The sequence below is a fragment of the Natrix helvetica genome (assembly GCF_964273705.1).
Source record: "Natrix helvetica genome assembly, chromosome: W".
NCBI classification, from domain to species: Eukaryota; Metazoa; Chordata; class Lepidosauria; order Squamata; family Natricidae; genus Natrix; species Natrix helvetica.
Genome location: NC_138555.1, coordinates 55,594,843 through 55,613,310, shown reverse-complemented (window position 1 = coordinate 55,613,310; position 18,468 = coordinate 55,594,843). Strand labels below are relative to the sequence as shown.

Below are 18,468 nucleotides of genomic sequence, written 5' to 3'. Positions count from 1 at the left end.
TCCAAAGCAGCAGCCATTCCCAAACGTGCTACACGCCTGTCAACATGCATTTTTGATTTGGTACACACTGAAATGGTGGGTCCTTTTCCGCCAACACTTGGTGGTAAAAAATATTTTCTAACAATTGTTGATAATTACTCTAGATATGGATATGGATATCCTATGAAAAAGAAATCTGAGACCTTTCAGATCTTTAAAGACTTTGCAGCTCTTGTTTCTACCCAACACCAAGTTCGCATCGCCAGAATCCAGAGTGACTGTGGTGCCGAATTCATGTCTCAGCGTTTCCAGGACTGGATGCGTAAGAATGGAATTCTTCATCAGACATCAGCTCCGTATACACTGGCTCATAATGGAGTCACAGAACGAAGACAAGGGGTCCTACAAACCATGATGCGTTGTCTCCTAGAAGACGCCAACCTCAGTAACCCATACTGGGGTGAAGCTATCAAATATGCAAATTACATTGTCAACCGTACTTGGAGCAGTGTAATAAATCAAGAGTCCTTTCTTCATGATGTATGGATACAAGCCCGATCTCAAGAACCTCCATATTTTTGGGTCATACGCTATGGTGAACATTCCCTTAGCTCAAAGAAGAAAAGGAGGTCCAGCAGCAAAGAGACTGAGATTTGTGGGTATTGATGATAATTCAAAATGGAGCAAATTTATTGACTCTAAACTTGTAATTGTGATTTCCCAATCTGCTAATTTTGAGGAAGATGTTGATTGGTCCAGGATTCATTCCAATGATCCTGGAGTTTATTTTCCTAGAGATGATGTTATAGATGCCACGCAACCTGATGACCAAGATTCACAGGCAGATATTCCATCCACTAGTTCTTCTCAACCTAATGTTCCGTCTTCGCGAGCCGCGGATGCTGATGCTAGCGACGAATGTGAGGACGAGGACAAAGCAGAAGAAGAATGGACTGTTGTTCCGAGACATTCCAAGAGGGTCACAAAGGGAATCCCTCCACAACGATATTCGTGGCAACTGACAAAAACACCCTTGCCTTTGATTTGCAATGTTACACTTCCTCCTGATACGTTCACACAAATCAAGCATCTTCCTGATTCAGAGCAAGAGAAGTGGTATGAGGCAATGCAGAATGAAATGGACAGTCTAAAGAAACTTAAGATATTTACACCTGCAAAACCTCCAGCTAACAAAAAAGTCATTGGCATTTGATGGGTCTACAGAATCAAAAAGAAGCCAAATGGTGAGTCATTGTACAAGGGCAGACTTGTAGCTCAGGGTTTCGCTCAACGTTATCCTGAGGACTACACAAACACCTACTCACCGACAGTCAGAAAGTGTAAAAATTGCTTTAGCCACTACAACTATCCTTGGTTTAGAAGCTTTCCAGTTCGATGTTGACACGGCTTTTATCTACATGCTGACCTAGATGAAGAGATCTACGTGAGAGGTCCTCCAGGATTCTGACAGCAAGAAGGGGATACCTGATTTCTAAACAAAAGTCTTTATGGTCTAAAACAGTCTGGTTTAATGTGGTACTTATGTCTTACTGAAAATAAAGCCCATTGAATTTAGTTTAAGTCCGAAACTGATGAGTGCGTGTTCACAAAAAGATCTAACAATACATATGAGATAGTTCTTGTTTATGTTGATGATATCGTGTATATTGGTCCAAATAAGAAAATGAGTGAGATTTTTGCTAAAGGTTTGCAGAGATACTTCACATTGAAATTTTTAGGTCATATTAGCACTTACTTAGGTGTTCAGATTGACAAAACACAGAAGGGGTTTAGTCTTACACAAGAGGATAAAATCGAACACATTTTGCATCATTGCAATATGAAGGATGCTAACACAACAAAGACACCCATGCAAACAGATTTTCACAACTTGACACATGAATCAAGTCCTGAGTTCGAGGATCAAACACTTTTATCGTTCAGTCATTGGGTCACTGTTGTACATTAGTAGTTGGACCAGACCCGACATTGCACTTAGTGTAAATCTCTTGTGTCGACACGTAGGTAAGGCAAAACAGTTTCATTGGACATGCGTTAAGAAGTTATTGCAATACCTAAAACACACTAAACATATGAAGTTATTGTTAGAACCAACACATACTGATTATGCAGAATTATGTTGTTATGCAGACTCTGATTGGGCGTGTGATAAGAAATCACGTAAAAGTACTTCAGGTTATATGATGTTCCTAAATGGATGTCCCGTTTACTGGCAAGTGAGGAAACATAATTTTGTTTCTTGTTCATCTACTGAAGCTGAATATGCTTGTGTTTCAGATGCATGTAATTCACTAACATGGTTTGATGCTTTGCTCACAGATATCTGGACACGTCCGATTCGACCGATCACCGTGATGGAAGATAATGAATCGGTGGTTTATATTTCTGAGTCACACTTCACAGGTTCTAGGTCCAGACACATTGACATCCGTTATCAAAACATAAAGCAATTAGTTAAACAAGGTTTTGTTAAATTGCAATATGCATCTACACATGATCAAATTGCTGACATGCTCAACAAACTGCTTCCAGCAGCTCAACACGAGTATCTGCGTAAGAAGATGTGCCTTATTTGATGATGTACCTGATGTCCGCTCAAGTGGCAAAAGAAGGGGTGTCACTGCGTTTTTTTGTTTGCCAGCTGTGCTTAGACTCTAAGACATATGGTACACTGATCTGACTCTTATCACTAAACTCATTACGCATGTCCACATTCTTCCAAATTCCTTCATCATTATTATTTCACTTCTTTGTCTTTTGTTCGCCTGCCAAGGTGGTAGGCAGGAACGCTGCCAAAATGTAATCATTAGCTAGTAAGTTTTGTTTTTTATTTTCTTTACAATAAAATGTGTTTCTTAGAATATATCTCGGGTTTATTTTGCTTAATTATCAAGTATACTTCAAGGAGAAGCCACGGTTCATCCCTCATTAAATATAGGGCTGAATTTACACCCTGACATTTTGTCCCACTCCTCTGCTCCTGCCATCTCCCTTCTCTTTGCTTCGGCACATCCACTCTCCCCAACTTTCCCCAGGTCACCACCAAAAGGATGTTTTTTTATTTCTCTTTGTTGGGGCAAAACCTCCCCCTTCAATTTCCCTTATACCACTAACAGCCTCAACCTCTTTTGTCTGCCTTTTGTTTCCCTCCGTTTCTACTCCTTCATTATCTTGCCCTCCTTCTTCTTTGAATTCTTCTTTAGATATCTGCTTCTCTGGCTTCAGAATTCTATTTAGGAACGATTTTAATGATTTATGCATATTTTTTATAATATCACATAGTTCTTCAAATTCCCAGCTTTCCGTGATGTCCAGTTCCAAAGTTAGAATTAGCTATACAGTTATTTCAGAGTTCTGGTCCACCTTAAGTTTATCCACTTCCACTGCTGTAGGGAAGAACGATGGGAGCCATCTTGGTCTTTTGTTCTTCCTTAATATCCAGTTCCAAGATTGCAGTTAGTTATACAAAGTCTTATTTTGAGGCTCTGGTCCACCTTAAGTTTTAGCTACTTGTGGGACTGGAAGTGAAGCCAGGGCCATCTTAATCTTTTGCAGTAAAATAAAAAGACGAAGGAGGGAAGAAAAAACAAACCCTAGTATTTTCTAGTTCTTATCTCTGAAATAATTCTTCTCCCTGTCACCTTCCATCTCTGTTCAGCTACAGCTGCTTAAAACATATCAATTAAAACAAACTTATAAAGAGCTAGATTCGGGTACATGTCTCTTTTGCCTCCTGCTGTTGCAACTTCTGATTCATGGTAGTTGGTTAATTAAAACTTTCCACACAGTCAAGGATAGATTATCCGTTATCAGAGAAAAAGAGATCAAAATATTTGGTTTCTATTTGATATCCGAGACCAGATTAGAGTTTATATTGAGTGGGTTCAGAAGAAAAACGTGCTTTTTTCTTCATTATTTTAGCTGGAAGGAATTCAAGCAAAGTAAAAATATTGGTTTCTGTTTAAGATCCAAAACCAAATTTAATGTTATAATTATGTGAGTTTGTAACTGCTCTGCTTTCTGTTCTTCTGTTCAAAAGTGGAGACAAAGAACTTCCGGGGGGGCTGGTATTATAACCCTCCACTTTTCTTTGTTCTTTTTCTTTTAGGAAAAAAAAGTCCCAATCTGACCATCAGTATTATTTCTGTTCTCAAAATTTCTTTGCCTTTTCCAGATTTAATTTATAGTTGTGGGTTAGTTAAATTCTCTTACCGGGTCTTTTATCTCTCCCGGTCTCTGACTGTTCCAAACTTATTTTGACAAAAAGGTCAGCATCTTGTCAGCCATGAAGGCTGCCACCCCAACTCCGATTCATAGGCAAATCTCTAACCCACGAGAGATTTGTTGCTTCTCTCAGTGTCTGATGAGACGCTGCGCTTCTTCACCCCCACCTCCAGTGGGGGTTCTGATTCAAAAGAATCTTCGGAGATGGTTTGTCAGACAGGGTTCATGTGAGACTCTTAGGAGCCCACATCTCCCACGTCTGTCCAGCTGGAGAACTTCCTGTCGACTCCACGTCGTTAGGAAATTGATTATCAGCTTTGGGCCGTTACCACCGGTGGAGCCAAAGGGCCACCCAGGGACAATTGAACCCAATAGTCCAGACCGTCTGGAACCTGCAGCACCTGCAGCAGACACCAAACCCCTAGGGATCCAACAAGTTCCAAAAGACTATTGGGACTTGGCGGAGGTGTTCAGTGAGGAAGATTGCAACTATCTTCCCCCTCACCAGTCCGCAGATTGTGCAATGGAATTCAAACCTGGGGTATCCTACCAAGGCCGAAAATGTACTCCATGACTCCCAAGGAGATGGTTGAATTGAGGAAGTGCATTGACACCAATTTGAAGCGGGGCTTTATTGAACCAGCGAAGTCGAAAGTAGTGGCCCCAGTGCTCTTCAGAGAGAAGAAAGATGGTGGTGTTTGTCTCTGTATTGATCTGCGAGCCTTGAATGCGGTATGCATGAAAAATACCTATCCCCTCCCCCTCATGAAAGATAGGTTGAACCACTTGGCTAAAGGCAAGGTGTTCACCAAGCTGGACTTGAGAGAGGCGCATTACCGCATATAAATCACAGAGGGAAATGAGTGGAAGACCGCTTTTAACTGCCCCCTTGGCAGCTTCCAATTCAAAGTAATGCCATTTGGGCTACAAGGAGAACCCGCAGTCTTCATGCAGTACATAAATCAGGTGCTACATGAGCACCTATACCGCAGGGTACTCGTTTATCTCGATGACATCTTGATCTTCTCTGAAACCCTGGAAGAACATGTGAACCTGGTATGGCAAGTCCTGGAAAAACTTCTAGCTGCCAAGCTATACGCAAAGTTGTCAAAGTGTGAGTTCCACAAAACCTCACTAGATTACCTGGGTTATCGCATCTCCAACGAGGGGATAGAAATGTATCCAGGAAAAGTGAAAGCTGTGTTAGACTCGAAACCTCCAAGCACTCGCAGACAACTACAGAGCTTTTTTGGATTTGCCAATTCCTACAGCCAATTCATCCCAGCTTTTGCAGAAATTGCCCTGCCATTGGCTGAACTGTTAAAGACTGGGCCTTCCCCAACAAAGCCAAAAACAAACAAATCCCTAACGTGGACAATGGACTGTCAAAAGGCCTTTGAGAAATTAAAACGGCTCTTTGCCCAAGAGCCCGTATTGCAACAACCTGACCCAGAGCGACAATTCATAATCCAGACGGATGTCAGTGATGTAGCGAAAGCGGCAGTACTACTGCAAAAAGAATAAAGAAGGCCACCTCTTTCCGTGCGCTTACATCTCCAAAAAACTCACTACTGAAAGGAGGTGGGCCATTTGGGAGAAAGAGGCATTGGTGATCAGGTGGTCCCAGGTAACTTGGAGACATTTCCTGGAAGTGTGGGGATATGCCGTTAGAGGTCTGGACTGATCATTAAAACTTTGAAGCTCTCAAAGCCCATCGAAGCCTATCCCCAAAACAAGTTCGCTGGGCACAATACTTCCAAAGGTTCCAATTCGAACTGAAACACATCCCTGCAGGGAAGAACTTGTTGGCGGATGCTTTGTCGAGAAAACTGCAGTATGACAGTAAGAAGGAAGAAGTGGTTCAGCCCATCCTTTATTCCCCCCACCAAAAGGCAGCCCAAGTCACTAACCGAAGCCAGGATAAGCTGACGACAGTGATGAAATTGGCGCTGCTGGCAGACCCGTGGTTCAACAATAACAAGGACATCCTAATGATGAAAGATTGCTTTGCCTGGAAGGGGTCCAAACTGTACGTTTCCTGCGGGGTTGAGGCTGGAAGTTCTACAGCGAAGCCATGATGCGAAACTAGGATTTCTAAAAACGCTCCACCTCGCCAGGCGTCAGTTTTGGTGGCCAAAGATGAAATTGCAGGTGGAAGATTACGTAAAAAGCTGTGCTACTTACGTAACGATGAAAACACGGCCGGGGACGCCCTCTGGACCACTACAATGAGTGGCCCGCCCTAGCCGACCATGGGAAGAGATCACAATGTACTTCATTGTCGAGCTCCCAGACAGCAGCGGGAGTAGAGTAATCTGGACAGTTATTGATTTGTTTTCCAAGCAGGCGCATTGCATCGCTTACTCAGGGTTGCCGTCCGCAAAGAAATTAGCAGAAATGTTTGCGAAACACATTTATCGCCTGCACGGGGTGGCCAAGAGGATCATTTCAGACCGTGGAGTTCAGTTCACAGCCAAATTCTGGAGAGAGTTTCTGAGATCCATTGGGTCCACACAAGGACTGAGCTCAGCATTTCATCCCAGCACAAATGGCACAGCAAAGAGGGCCAATGCAATGGTGGAACAATACATCCGTTGTTATGTGGACTATCAGCAAGACAACTGGTCGGACTTGCTACCCTTCGCCGAAGTGGTGTACAACAATGCGGTCCACAGCAGCACTGGATTAACTCCTTTCCAGATTACCAGTGGCATGGAATTTGTTCCCATGCCTGAGCTGCCTAGAGAACCTCCCTCCTCCATGTCTCTGACTGAATGGATGGACACGCTAAAGAAAAGATAGGATAATACGAAGAAAGCTCTAGCGGATGCGGCAGAAGCCTACAAGAAGCAAGCTGATAAACACCGCTCGCTCCAACCCCCCTTTCGTGTGGGAGACAAAGAATGCCTAGCAAGAAATTTGGCCCAAAATTTCTAGGTCCATTCCCAATTGTGAAGATAATTAACCCAGTTACAGTTCAACTCAGTCTACCCAGAATTCTAGGGAAAATTTACCCAGTATTTCATTGTAGCTTGTTGAAGCCAGTAATTGGGTCCAGCATAAGACCATCCACCCAAGCTCCCCCTCCTCCTGTAGTGATAGAAGGGGAAACACATTATGAGGTGAAAAAAAACTTAGACTCCAGGATCTAGGTTGTATAGAGGTCATTTGCAATATTTACTGCATTAGAAGGGGTACCCTTTGTCTGAAGCTACTTGGGTGAAAAGCTGGAATCTAAAAGCGGATAAGTTAGTAAAACAATTCCATGATAAGTTCCCCGATAAACCAAAGGGTCCCCCCGGGGGGGGGGGGGGAGATGGTTAATTCTATTATGTTAACTCCTACATTAATCTCTTTCAGGAACTGTATCGCTTTTGAGGAGAGACCGCCTATCAGGCCTGCAATCATATTCCTTTCTGGATCTTTGGCCTGCCACACTCTCTCTTATTTTACTATGCTGTTTCATTAGTGGGGAATTGGGAGGGGGAATAGTAAGGAGTAGAATGTGATGTTGTCAAAATAAAATTCCTTTCTAGCATCCAAGGTCTTCCTTTGTCTTCGCACCTCTGCACCTGACCGGAACTGGATGGGTGGAACTGAAAGCATTGCAGTGGAAGATTGGACCATGTGATGGACTTGTGGGTGTGGGGCAAGATCATGAACTTTCAACTGGGTGGGGAAAACCGGGAAGCTTTCAGATTTGGGTTTTCCCAGATGTGCCAACATGACTCTCTTAATAAATTGGAACTTTGAGCAATACTTTGCTTTGGACTATGATTTAATTTTGGATGTTATTTGGAAGGCTGACACCCTGTCTGACAAACTGTCTCCGAGATCCGTTTTTGAATCAGAACCCCCCTGGGGGTGGGGGTGGTGAAGAAGGGGCAGAGTCTCATCAGACCCAGAGGGAATGGAACAGGTCCCTCGTAGGTCAGAGATTTGCCCTCTGAATCGGAGCCGGGGCGGCAGCATGGCAACATGGCTGCACAAGAGCTGGCTCCAGGCCAAAGCAGCTGAACAGGAGCATGCAGAGGCGAGATGAAAGCCTGGTAAGATCTATTAACTCACAGTTATAAATCAGAATTTGGAAAAGGCAAAGAACCTTGACAGCATAAATAATATTGATGGACAGATCGGGATTTTTGCGAAAAGAAAGAAGGGGAAAAATGGAGGGTTGAATCACTAGCCCCAAAGAGAGCCATTTGCTTGAAATAATTTGGACAGAAAGGAGAAAGAAGAGAAGTGACAAACCCACTTAAACACAACTTACTTAAACACAAACTCTAAATTTGGTTTTGGTCTTCAAAAGATTGTGTTTTTAAAGGAGTCTAGGAGCGTGAAGATTTGCTTCGTCCGAGTGTCTTTTAACTAACATATCTTAAGCAACTCCAATGAATGAGAACTGGAATGCAACAAGGGATAAAGATCAAGAAAAAAGCACCATCTCCTTACTGACAACTGATAACCTAATCTTGCCTGTGTGGGAAATTTTAATTAACCAACTGCCGTAAATCAGAACTTGGAAAAGCAGGAGGGAAGATAAACATACCCGAATTTGGCTGTATGCAAGTTTGTTCAAATCAATATATTTTGAGCAATTATAACCAATGAAAAGCGGAAAGTACCAAGGAAAAAAATAATAACAAAATCAAGAACTGGGGAAATACAGTCTTTTTTTTTCTTTTTTGTCTGCAAAAGATCAAGATGGCTCCAGTTTCTCTTCCGTTTTCATAGTAGTTGAATTAACTAAATTTAAGGTGGACCAGAAATTGAAAATAAGATTGGTATAACTAACTGCAACTTTGGAACTGGACATTAAGGAAGAACAAAAGACCAAGATGGCTCCCGTCACTCTTTCCCACAGCAGCTGAAGTAGATAAATTTAAGGTGACCAGAACTCTGAAATAAGAATTGCATAACTAACTGTAACTTTGGGACTGGACATTATGGATGGGAATTTGAAGAACTACATGAAATTATAAAAAATATGCATAAATCATTAAAATCAAGCCTAAATAGAATTCTGAATTCAGAGAAGCAGGTATTTAAGGAAGAAGGGAAGGAAGTAGGAGGGAGAGACAATGAAGGGGTAGAAATGGTGGGAAATAAAAAACAGACAAAAAACTCCATAGGGCTTGGCAGTGGTATAGGGAAAATTGTAAAGGGGGGATCTTTTAAGATCCTTTTAAAGAACTTTTAAGATGATGAATAAAGTGAGATGTTTATCACTGTTATTCTATATAGTAGATTAAGGGAATTGTAATGAAGATTGAACAGTAAGGATTGCCATTTATAGACAATTAAGGGTACCGTATTTTTCAGAGTATAAGAGGCACCTAGATTTTGGGGAGGAAAACAAGGGTAAAATATCTGCCTCTGCCTCTCAGCAATTTGCCTCCTTGCAACAAACAGTACAGACAATATACACTGTTTGTAGTGTTATATTTCAGACTATACTTGTATAGATGCTGTAAAAATTGATGTGCTTTCTAGAAGTATAGTTATTCTCTGCTATTTAAAAGAATAGCACTTTTTAAAACAATAGCACGGGGCCTCTTCAGATCAAGCATTCATTTTAAAAAGCTTCTTCATTTTGTTTAGTTGTCTAGAATAATAATAAAGCCGTCTTTAAAAAATAAGTCTAATAATTTGAATATTCTACAGGCATTTATAGTTGTTGACTTACCTCTTTGCAGGAAACAGCCTGATTAGCACAAGAAAAAAAAATCTGCCTCCCAGCAATTTGCCACGAGGAGCAAACAGCAAGTTTCCCTTTCAATTTCTCCCGACATCAGCTGTTACAGGCTGCAGGGATTGTTATATCTTATTGAAGTCTCCGCAAGCCCCGTTTGCTGCAAAGAGGTAAATTGCTGGGAGGCAGAGGCCCAAGGGTTGGGGCCGGTGGGTGGGTGGGGCTACATTCAGTGTATAAGACACACCCAAATTTTCACCCTCTTTTGGGGGGGGGGGGGGAAAGATGCATCTTATGCTCCGAAAAATATGGTAATCTAAACCAAGATATGGAAAATTGAGAGGGAATATGAAATATACTTACAATGGGAAACAATAATATTGAGATTTAAAGACAGAATTACAAAGTGGGGGGGGGGGGCGTGTAAGGATGTATAATTATATAAATATAATTATGAGAATAGCTGGGAATTGTAACCAGGTCTACATCTCGGCCAAAATTAGGTAGGGGGTGGTGGTTAAAAGTATAATGACTATATATGTATACCATTTTTTCTCTCTTTTTTTAAAAAAAGAAGGTGGAAGATATATGTTAAAATTAAATGTGTATACTGAAAAGGAATTATAAATACCATCAACATAAAATGGAGCTCGCTCAGAACCTGAAATACACCAAGTAAATGAGATGAAGAGTGTGAAGCAGAGGAGAGAGGTAAGGGAAGAAGAGAGGGATAGGAGAGAGGGCAGGGGGTAAGAGGAGGAGAGAAAGGAGGAGTAGAAAGGGGAGAGAGGAGAAGGAGAGATGAAGGGGAAGTAGAGAAGAGAAGGGTGACAGAGGGAAGAAAGGATGTAGGGAGGGGGAGGAGAGAGGGAGCAGAAAGTGACAAATATGGTATATGGAGAGCAGTAGAGCTAATAATTGTTTTTGGGAGTTGATGGTAAGATGAATTGATGTAAATATTTAATAATACAATACGATGTTGGCTATGTAATAGTATACATGTGGTTATATGTTATGAAAATGAAAAAAATAAAAACTTTATATATAAAAAAAATACTTGGAGGGAGGGAAGGTGATAAATTCAGTCAACAAAGGAGGTTTCACTGAGAATTTTTACTTCACAGAACTATATTTGCTTCCTTCCTTCACAGGTGATAGGAATACCTAAATAAGAACATGCCTACATTACTTGGTTGCTTCATAAGTTCCAGTCCTCCTTTTTTCAGCCACTTCATGGTTTAGAACAGGCCTGTCAAACTGGCAGCCCGTGGGCCAGTTATGTCACATGCATGCCATGCCCACCCCAGCTCTGCAAAGGCAAAAAACCTCATGATACATCACAATCTGGCCTGTGACATGATTGAGTTTGACACCTTTGGTTTAGATGATGTGCTGCAATCAAATAAAAGCAGGATCCTCTATTGTCTAAGGGTTAATTTCTCTACATGGTGAGGAAGAACCTAACCCTGGGTATCACTTCTGACTTAGCTAGATGTGAGACTGGGTGGAGGCAGTCCCATCTAAAACAGGCCTTTAAGAGCTCAGTCATGGCTCATGGGAATAACTGGTGTTAATAAGTATGTCCATCCACCAAAATTTTGCTTAAGAAAATATTCTCATTAGATTTCCTTGTTAGCATGGAATGGAATGAATTTTTCCATTCTTCATTAGCATATTAGGGGACAGAAAAGAGCTGTACAAAAACTGGGAGAAGTATTTGTAGGTGCAAAATGTAGAACAACACTGCATGCTGCCACATTTTAGCACTAGCACTTAGACTTATATACTCCATACTGCTTTACAGCACTCTCTGAGTGGTTTACAATGTCAGCATATTGCCCCCAACAATCTGGGTCCTCATTTTACTGACCTCGGAAGATGGAAGGCTGAATCAACCTTGAGCTGGTCAAACTCCAGGCTGTGGTCAGAGTTAGCCTGCAATACTGCATTCTAACCACTGAGCCACCACATTTTAACTGACCTAAAGACTTGGCTGCATTTGTGTAACCTGCTAAGCATGGTCAGTTTTATTTTTAGTTAATTCTCTTGGGACTTATTGGTGCTACGCAAACCTAGTCCATTTGGTTTATTCATATGTAATGTGTAAGTCAAATTCAGAAAATGGGTTAAATCCACTGGCCTGCAAGTGAGTATCATTTACTGATCCAAAAGGGTTTTTCCCCCCCTTTCAGATACATTGGTGGTGGACATCTTTAAATATATGTAGTCAACAGCCAGATACCACATATTGTGCCTTTTCTTTCAAAAGTATAGAGCAGTGTTTCTCAACCCTGGCAATTTTAAGGTATCTGGACTTCAATTCCCAGAATCCCCCATAGGGCAAGCTGGCTGGGGGATTCTGCGAGTTGAAGTCCAGACATCTTAAAGTTACCAAGGTTGAGAAACACTTGCATAGAGCTTTGTAGGATTTAAGATTTCTGACAAAAGTATAAAAAATGGGAGATGATCTACCTGAATGGGTCCTACTGACATGAGCAGGTTTTTCAGCTGAATATCCGTGGTGGATGAAGAAAGCCCTTCCACTGACACGATGCAGGGCTGAGGTTTGCACTCTACCACACGCAGATTTGGTTTACTTGGCATCAAGCGGCCTCGGCCCATCTGGCCTGTGATCCCCCTGCCTCTCCCATGCAGAATACCCTGGTGAGAAAAAAAGTATTTGATTTCATGCTTCTGCTTACAGAATATGATAGATTAATACAAAAGTTATATATTCTATTAGACGGGTTGGAGGGCTAATTGCTAAAGTTCCACTAGTAAGCACAGCTATTGGCCTGGCAGTCACATTTCTCTTAGATTCACTCTCATTTATATTATGAACTAGACAGCCCATGACCCACTGAGTCATCACTTCAGAGATATTTCCTTAGCTAAACAGAGATATAGAATGATCACTTGAGGGCAAAAAAGCAGTGGGAGCGGGAGCAACTTCTGACTTCCTGCTGACTTCCCCATTGAGTTTCCTTGTAGGAAGCTGGCAGGGAACATTGGAACTGATGTTGATGTGACCATGGCTAACTGTGGCAGCACTCAAATGGCCACAACTTTGCCAAATTTCAATCCCATTGGAGTCATGAGTTCCAGATTTGGGGTGCTTTCTGTAAATTAGCCCTTTTGAGGTACGTTGATTTAAAAATAGTTGCCCTACAATGAACTGTTTCATCCAATTGAAGTTTACAATTGGACAAGACAGTTTTAATAGTACACAGATAGGAAACAGCACAGCAGCATAGCATTTCTGACTTATATACTGCCCCATAGCACTTTATAACACTCTCTGGGTGGTTTGATCGAGCACAGGTACGAACCCATTTAAGGACGTACCTTGTGGCATTGAGAGCGGCCAAACGTCAATATTGTGCCGCTCTCATTGCATCCGCAGAGAACCGCCCTGCCGCCCTGTTTCGGGTGTCCCGCTCCCTTCTGTTTCAGAGGCCGCGGGAAGCCCCTTTACAGGGCAGGGCAGAGGAATTTGGGAAATATCTGCAGGATAAAATCACTCAAATCCGGAAGGAATGGGTCCCTTTCAGTGGTCTAGTGGAGACGTCCGAGGCGAGTCTTGAGAGACCATTCTGGGAGGAGTTTGACTTCGTTGCCATCGAGGATTTGGACAGACTGCGTGGATGGCTGCGACCTACCACATGTTTACTGGACCCGTGCCCCTCCTGGCTTGTACTGGCATCCTGGGAGGTTACACGCGACTGGCTCCTGGGCCTAGTGAACGCTTCGTTGGGCGAGGGGTCTCTTCCGGCCGCCTTGAAAGAGGCGGTGGTGAGACCCTTACTCAAGAAGCCTTCCCTGGACCCTACGGAGTTAGCCAATTATCGTCCTGTCTCCAACCTTCCCTTTCTGGCGAAGGTTGTAGAGAGTGTAGTAGCTTATCAGTTTCCGCGACACCTGGAGGAAAATGATTATCTTGACCCGCGCCAGTCCGGCTTCCGACCCGGGCACAGCACGGAGACGGCCTTGGTCGCGTTGGTGGATGATCTCTGGAGGGCCAGAGATAGGGGTTGTTCCTCTATCCTGGTCCTATTAGACCTCTCGGCGGCTTTTGATACCATTGACCATGGTATCCTGTTGCACCGACTGGAGGGGTTGGGGGTTCGAGGCACCGTTTTGCGGTGGTTCGGCTCCTACCTTTCCGGCCGGACGCAACGTGTGTTGGCAGGGGAGCAGAGGTCGACCCTAAGCCCCCTCACTTGCGGGGTGCCACAGGGGTCGGTCCTCTCGCCACTCCTGTTCAACACATACATGAAGCCGCTGGGCGAGATCATTCGTGGTTTCGGGGTGGGATATCATCTGTACGCTGATGATACCCAGCTGTACATTTCCACCCCGAACCACCCCAACGAGGCCGTCGAAGTGATGTCCCGGTGTTTGGAAGCCGTACGGGTCTGGATGGATGGCAACCGACTCAAGCTCAACCCCTCCAAGACGGAGTGGCTGTGGGTTCCGGCCCCCCGGTTCAACCAATTGCTTCCATCTTTGGCCATTGGGGGCGTACAACTGGCCCCCGTGGAGCGGGCGCGCAATTTGGGCGTCCTCCTGGATGCCCGGCTGTCCATGGATGACCATGTGACAGCCGTGGCAAGGGGGGCGTTCCACCAGGTTCGCCTGGTGCGCCAATTGCGCCCCCTATTGAACCGGGATGCCTTACGCACAGTCACTCATGCGCTGGTGACGTCTCGCCTGGACTACTGCAATGCTCTCTACATGGGGCTTCCTTTGAGATGCACTCGGAGACTGCAGTTGGTCCAGAATGCGGCCGCGCGGGTGATTATGGGGAGTACAAGGTACTCCCATGTGACACCTCTCCTGCGCGAGCTGCACTGGCTTCCTGTGGTCTATCGGGTGCGTTTCAAGGTTCTGATTACGATCTTTAAAGCGCTCCATGGCACAGGACCTAGCTACCTGCGGGATCGCATCCTGCCCCATACATCCCTACGACCAATTCGCTCGCACAGAGAGGGACTTCTCCAGGTGCCGTCTGCCAAACAGTGTCGGGGGGCGGCGCCTAGGAGCAGAGCCTTCTCTGTGACGGGCCCAGCCCTGTGGAATGACCTCCCCCCGGATATCAGGACTACCTCTGACCTCCGCTCCTTCCGTGCAAAGCTCAAGACCCACCTCTTCCAATTAGCTGGCCTGGCTCAACCATAGTTTTACCTTATCGCTCCTGACGGGTTTTTTAAATCTTGTAATTTAATTGAGGGTGTTTTAAATTGTCAATTTTAAATTCTATTTTATATATTTGTTACCTCCTCTATGTATATGTGTACGTACGTGTGTGTGTTTATTTTTATCTGTATATGTATTGTTCATTTGTATATTTTATGTCCTTTTATTGTACGCCGCCCCGAGTCCTTTAGGAGAGGGTGCGGCTAACAAATAAAAATTTATTATTATTATTATTATTATTATTATTATTATTATTATTATTATTATTATTATTATTATTATTATTACAATGTCAGCATTATTTGCATATTTCCTCCAACAATCTGGGTCCTCATTTTACCAACCTTGGAAAGAGGGAAGGCTGAGTCAACCTTGAGCCAGTCAGGATCAAACTCCAGGCTGTGGGTAGAGATTGCCTGCAATACTGTACTTAGCCATTGTGCCACCAGGGCTCCAATGATTTCCAAAATCATAGGAAAACTCCAATGTAATAAAAAGTTCCATCCTTAGGAGAAAACACTCCCAAAACACCAAGGTTTGCCAAAGCAACCTCCCTTTCCTTCATGACTTGCGGGATCGCATCCTCCCACATACATCCCTGCGGCCAATTCGCTCACACAGGGAGGGACTTCTCCTGGTGCCGTCCACTAGGCAATGCCAACGGGCGACACCAAGGAGTAGGGCCTTCTCTGTGATGGGCCCAACCCTCTGGAATGACCTCCCCCCTGACATTAGAACCACTTCTGACCTCTGCTCCTTCCGGCAAAAATTGAAGACTCACCTGTTCCGATTAGCAGGCCTGGCATAATTACAACTGTCCCTCCTGGCAAATGTATTATTATCTGGTTATTTTAGGGTTTTTTAATCTGTTGTGTCTGTTTTAGGGATTTTAAAAAATTATATTTATTCAGCTTTGTACAGTTCTTTTAATTGCATTTTAACCTCCTCCAAACTGTACATATTTAATTTTTTATTGTATTTTTGTGATATTCTCTATGGACTGTACACCGCCCCGAGTCCCTTCTGGGAGAGGGGGCGGTCTAGAAGCACAAATAAATTGAAATTAAATTGAATTGAATGAAAACTTTTATTTCCAACAGTGTCCTCAACTCAAGTTAACCCTTCCCACTTTACAGCTCTTCCATAAGACAAGTCTCAACAACTCTGATATATGTTATGGCAATAAAGAACTATAGATTGCAAAATGCAGGCCCCCAAGCTTTTTAATAATACCACATGAAAACGCACAGTTGCAAAGATCTTACAAAAGGGTTTTAGGTCAACAGTCCCCAATACAGTTACTTCCAGTTAGAATACATTTACCATCAATTCTGTTTGATACTTCTCAAGATGTTAAAAAAATGGAACCTAGCTCATCTGGGAGTATAAGATATGGAAATGCTGAGAACCATGTTACATATAGGAATGTTTCATTCAGTCAAAGCTTTATCTGAAGTCAAAACAACTCACAAATCTATACCACTGAGACAAATTATTTTTCTGCTACCTTACCTGCTAATGTAGGTAACGAATTCAGTGTCTCAATAACCCTGAAAATTTATTTCTTCAAGCAACTAATGAAGATATCAGTACAAACCAGAATCAGTACCTTTTTCATTTGATGTATCCCTGGGATATTTTTTAGTCCTTGAGGATACATAGACTGAATCTGTGATAGATGGTGCTGATGAGGCTGATGCGGTTGCTGCACTGTCCCCTTTGTCAGTGTGACCTTCCGCATTGGCTGATGTCTCTGCTCTGATGGCTGCGAAAGCTGGTGAGGTGGTCCTTCCAAATGAGAAAAGTCAACATTCTCACCATCCTGTAGGAAAGTCGAAAACATTATGTTCAAGATTTTTTTAAAAAACGACTACATATTTTTGGCAACAGCTACTATAGAACAGAACTTGGATAAGAACTTAGCAGACCTTTCTTCCTGTATGATTATTTCTTAGAGTTATAAGACACAGGTTGTAGAGTTTTCAACAGACATATATGTGAATCAAATGCTAGTACAACTTTCTGCAATTTCGAGCCCTGTAGTTCTGAGGCTCTCAACTCAAGAATTTTCAGTCAGAGCCAACGTCGCGATGAAATAACGTGCGGTCTTGATAGTCCGAGACCGCCGTTGATACTTTTACCACTACACAGTCCATATGGACCTAAACTGTCCCGAAGAGACGGTGAACAGGGAGACAAATCCTTGCTGGTCTCAGGGACATTGCAAAGTCCCTGATTGACCCAAGGGAAGCTCTCCAAGCCGGCGGTCAAACAGACAGCCCCAGGCTGACAAAGTCGGAGACGGCTCCGGAAAGAAGGCAGTGAAAGTGAGTCCATCTGGTGAGATTTTTTCTTTGAGAATGATTGCCTAAAGAAACTTTTTTTAAAAAGATAAATTAGTCCTTTAAGCAAAAGAATAAAACGGCGAAATTTATCTTTATTGGACTGCCTTAGAAAGTTTTTTTCCCTTTTTCTTTGTAACAATGTTTTGTGGATTGAAGTGATTGTAATGCTTCCCGTTTCTCCTTTTAATTGAATGAGTGGATTTTTTTCTTCTATTCTTTGCTACCTTATTTTTTGGCTGAACTAAAACCTTTTTTTATTCTACCAATCCTCCCTACTACTGCTTATTAAATTTTATTAAAGACATTTAAAGACCTTTGTTTTCCATAAGTTTGAAATAAACAGGAGAAAGTTGAATCTGTCACTCGGAAGCCAGAGCTTGGGCTTTTTTTTACTGTTTTGAAACAATATATCCTTTGTTCTCTTTCCTTTGATTTTACTGACTCTGTAACTGGAGGTTTGCAGCTTACTTGTGGAGACTGATAAGGAGTCAAGGGCACGGACTGTTTTGGCAGGTGCTTTTGTGAAATATTTTGGCAAGGGAGGGAAAAGAAAAGAAGAAGATAGAACCTGTTAAGTAATTAAGCTCCCCGTTGGGAGAGCGAGTATGCAGAGAAGCGGAATGAGAGTGATATGGAATAACACGCACAAACCAGCATACAGAGACACTGAATAGTATAAAAATATAGTAGTTTACTATGTAGAAATATAGAGGTATTCAGAGTCCAGTTAACAGTCCAGGTCATACACGGTTCAGTAATTCAGTTATCAAAATAGTCAGTCTAACACACAAAGTATAGCTAAACAGTAGCAAACCACAATACTTCAAAATACACCAACCAGCTTCTAACAAAACAGAGAGCTAACAGCCATTATGGCTCCCTCTTATAGCTGCTTGAGGTAACAAACCAATTACATCACTTAAGCATTTAAAGTAACAGATACATTTGTTACAATCATGGCTTATATACATTGCCAAGCCAAGCCTACCAGTGGTCCTCTCTGTCCAAAAT

At 42.8% G+C, this 18,468-nt stretch overlaps 1 protein-coding gene across 4 annotated transcripts in view; it reads right to left on the bottom strand.

Annotated features, from left to right (window-relative positions):
- LOC309400851 (RNA-binding protein 33-like) overlaps positions 1–18,468 on the bottom strand; it is a 379,136-nt gene that overhangs the window by 46,756 nt on the left and 313,912 nt on the right. For all 4 annotated transcript variants that reach the window (XM_081969557.1, XM_081969558.1, XM_081969559.1 and 1 more), the window contains exons 16-17: positions 16,722–16,934; positions 12,389–12,577 (exon numbers count right to left, since the gene is read on the bottom strand). In XM_081969557.1, coding sequence (XP_081825683.1) covers positions 12,389–12,577; positions 16,722–16,934 — 402 coding nt within the window. The remainder of the gene's footprint in view (positions 1–12,388; positions 12,578–16,721; positions 16,935–18,468) is intronic.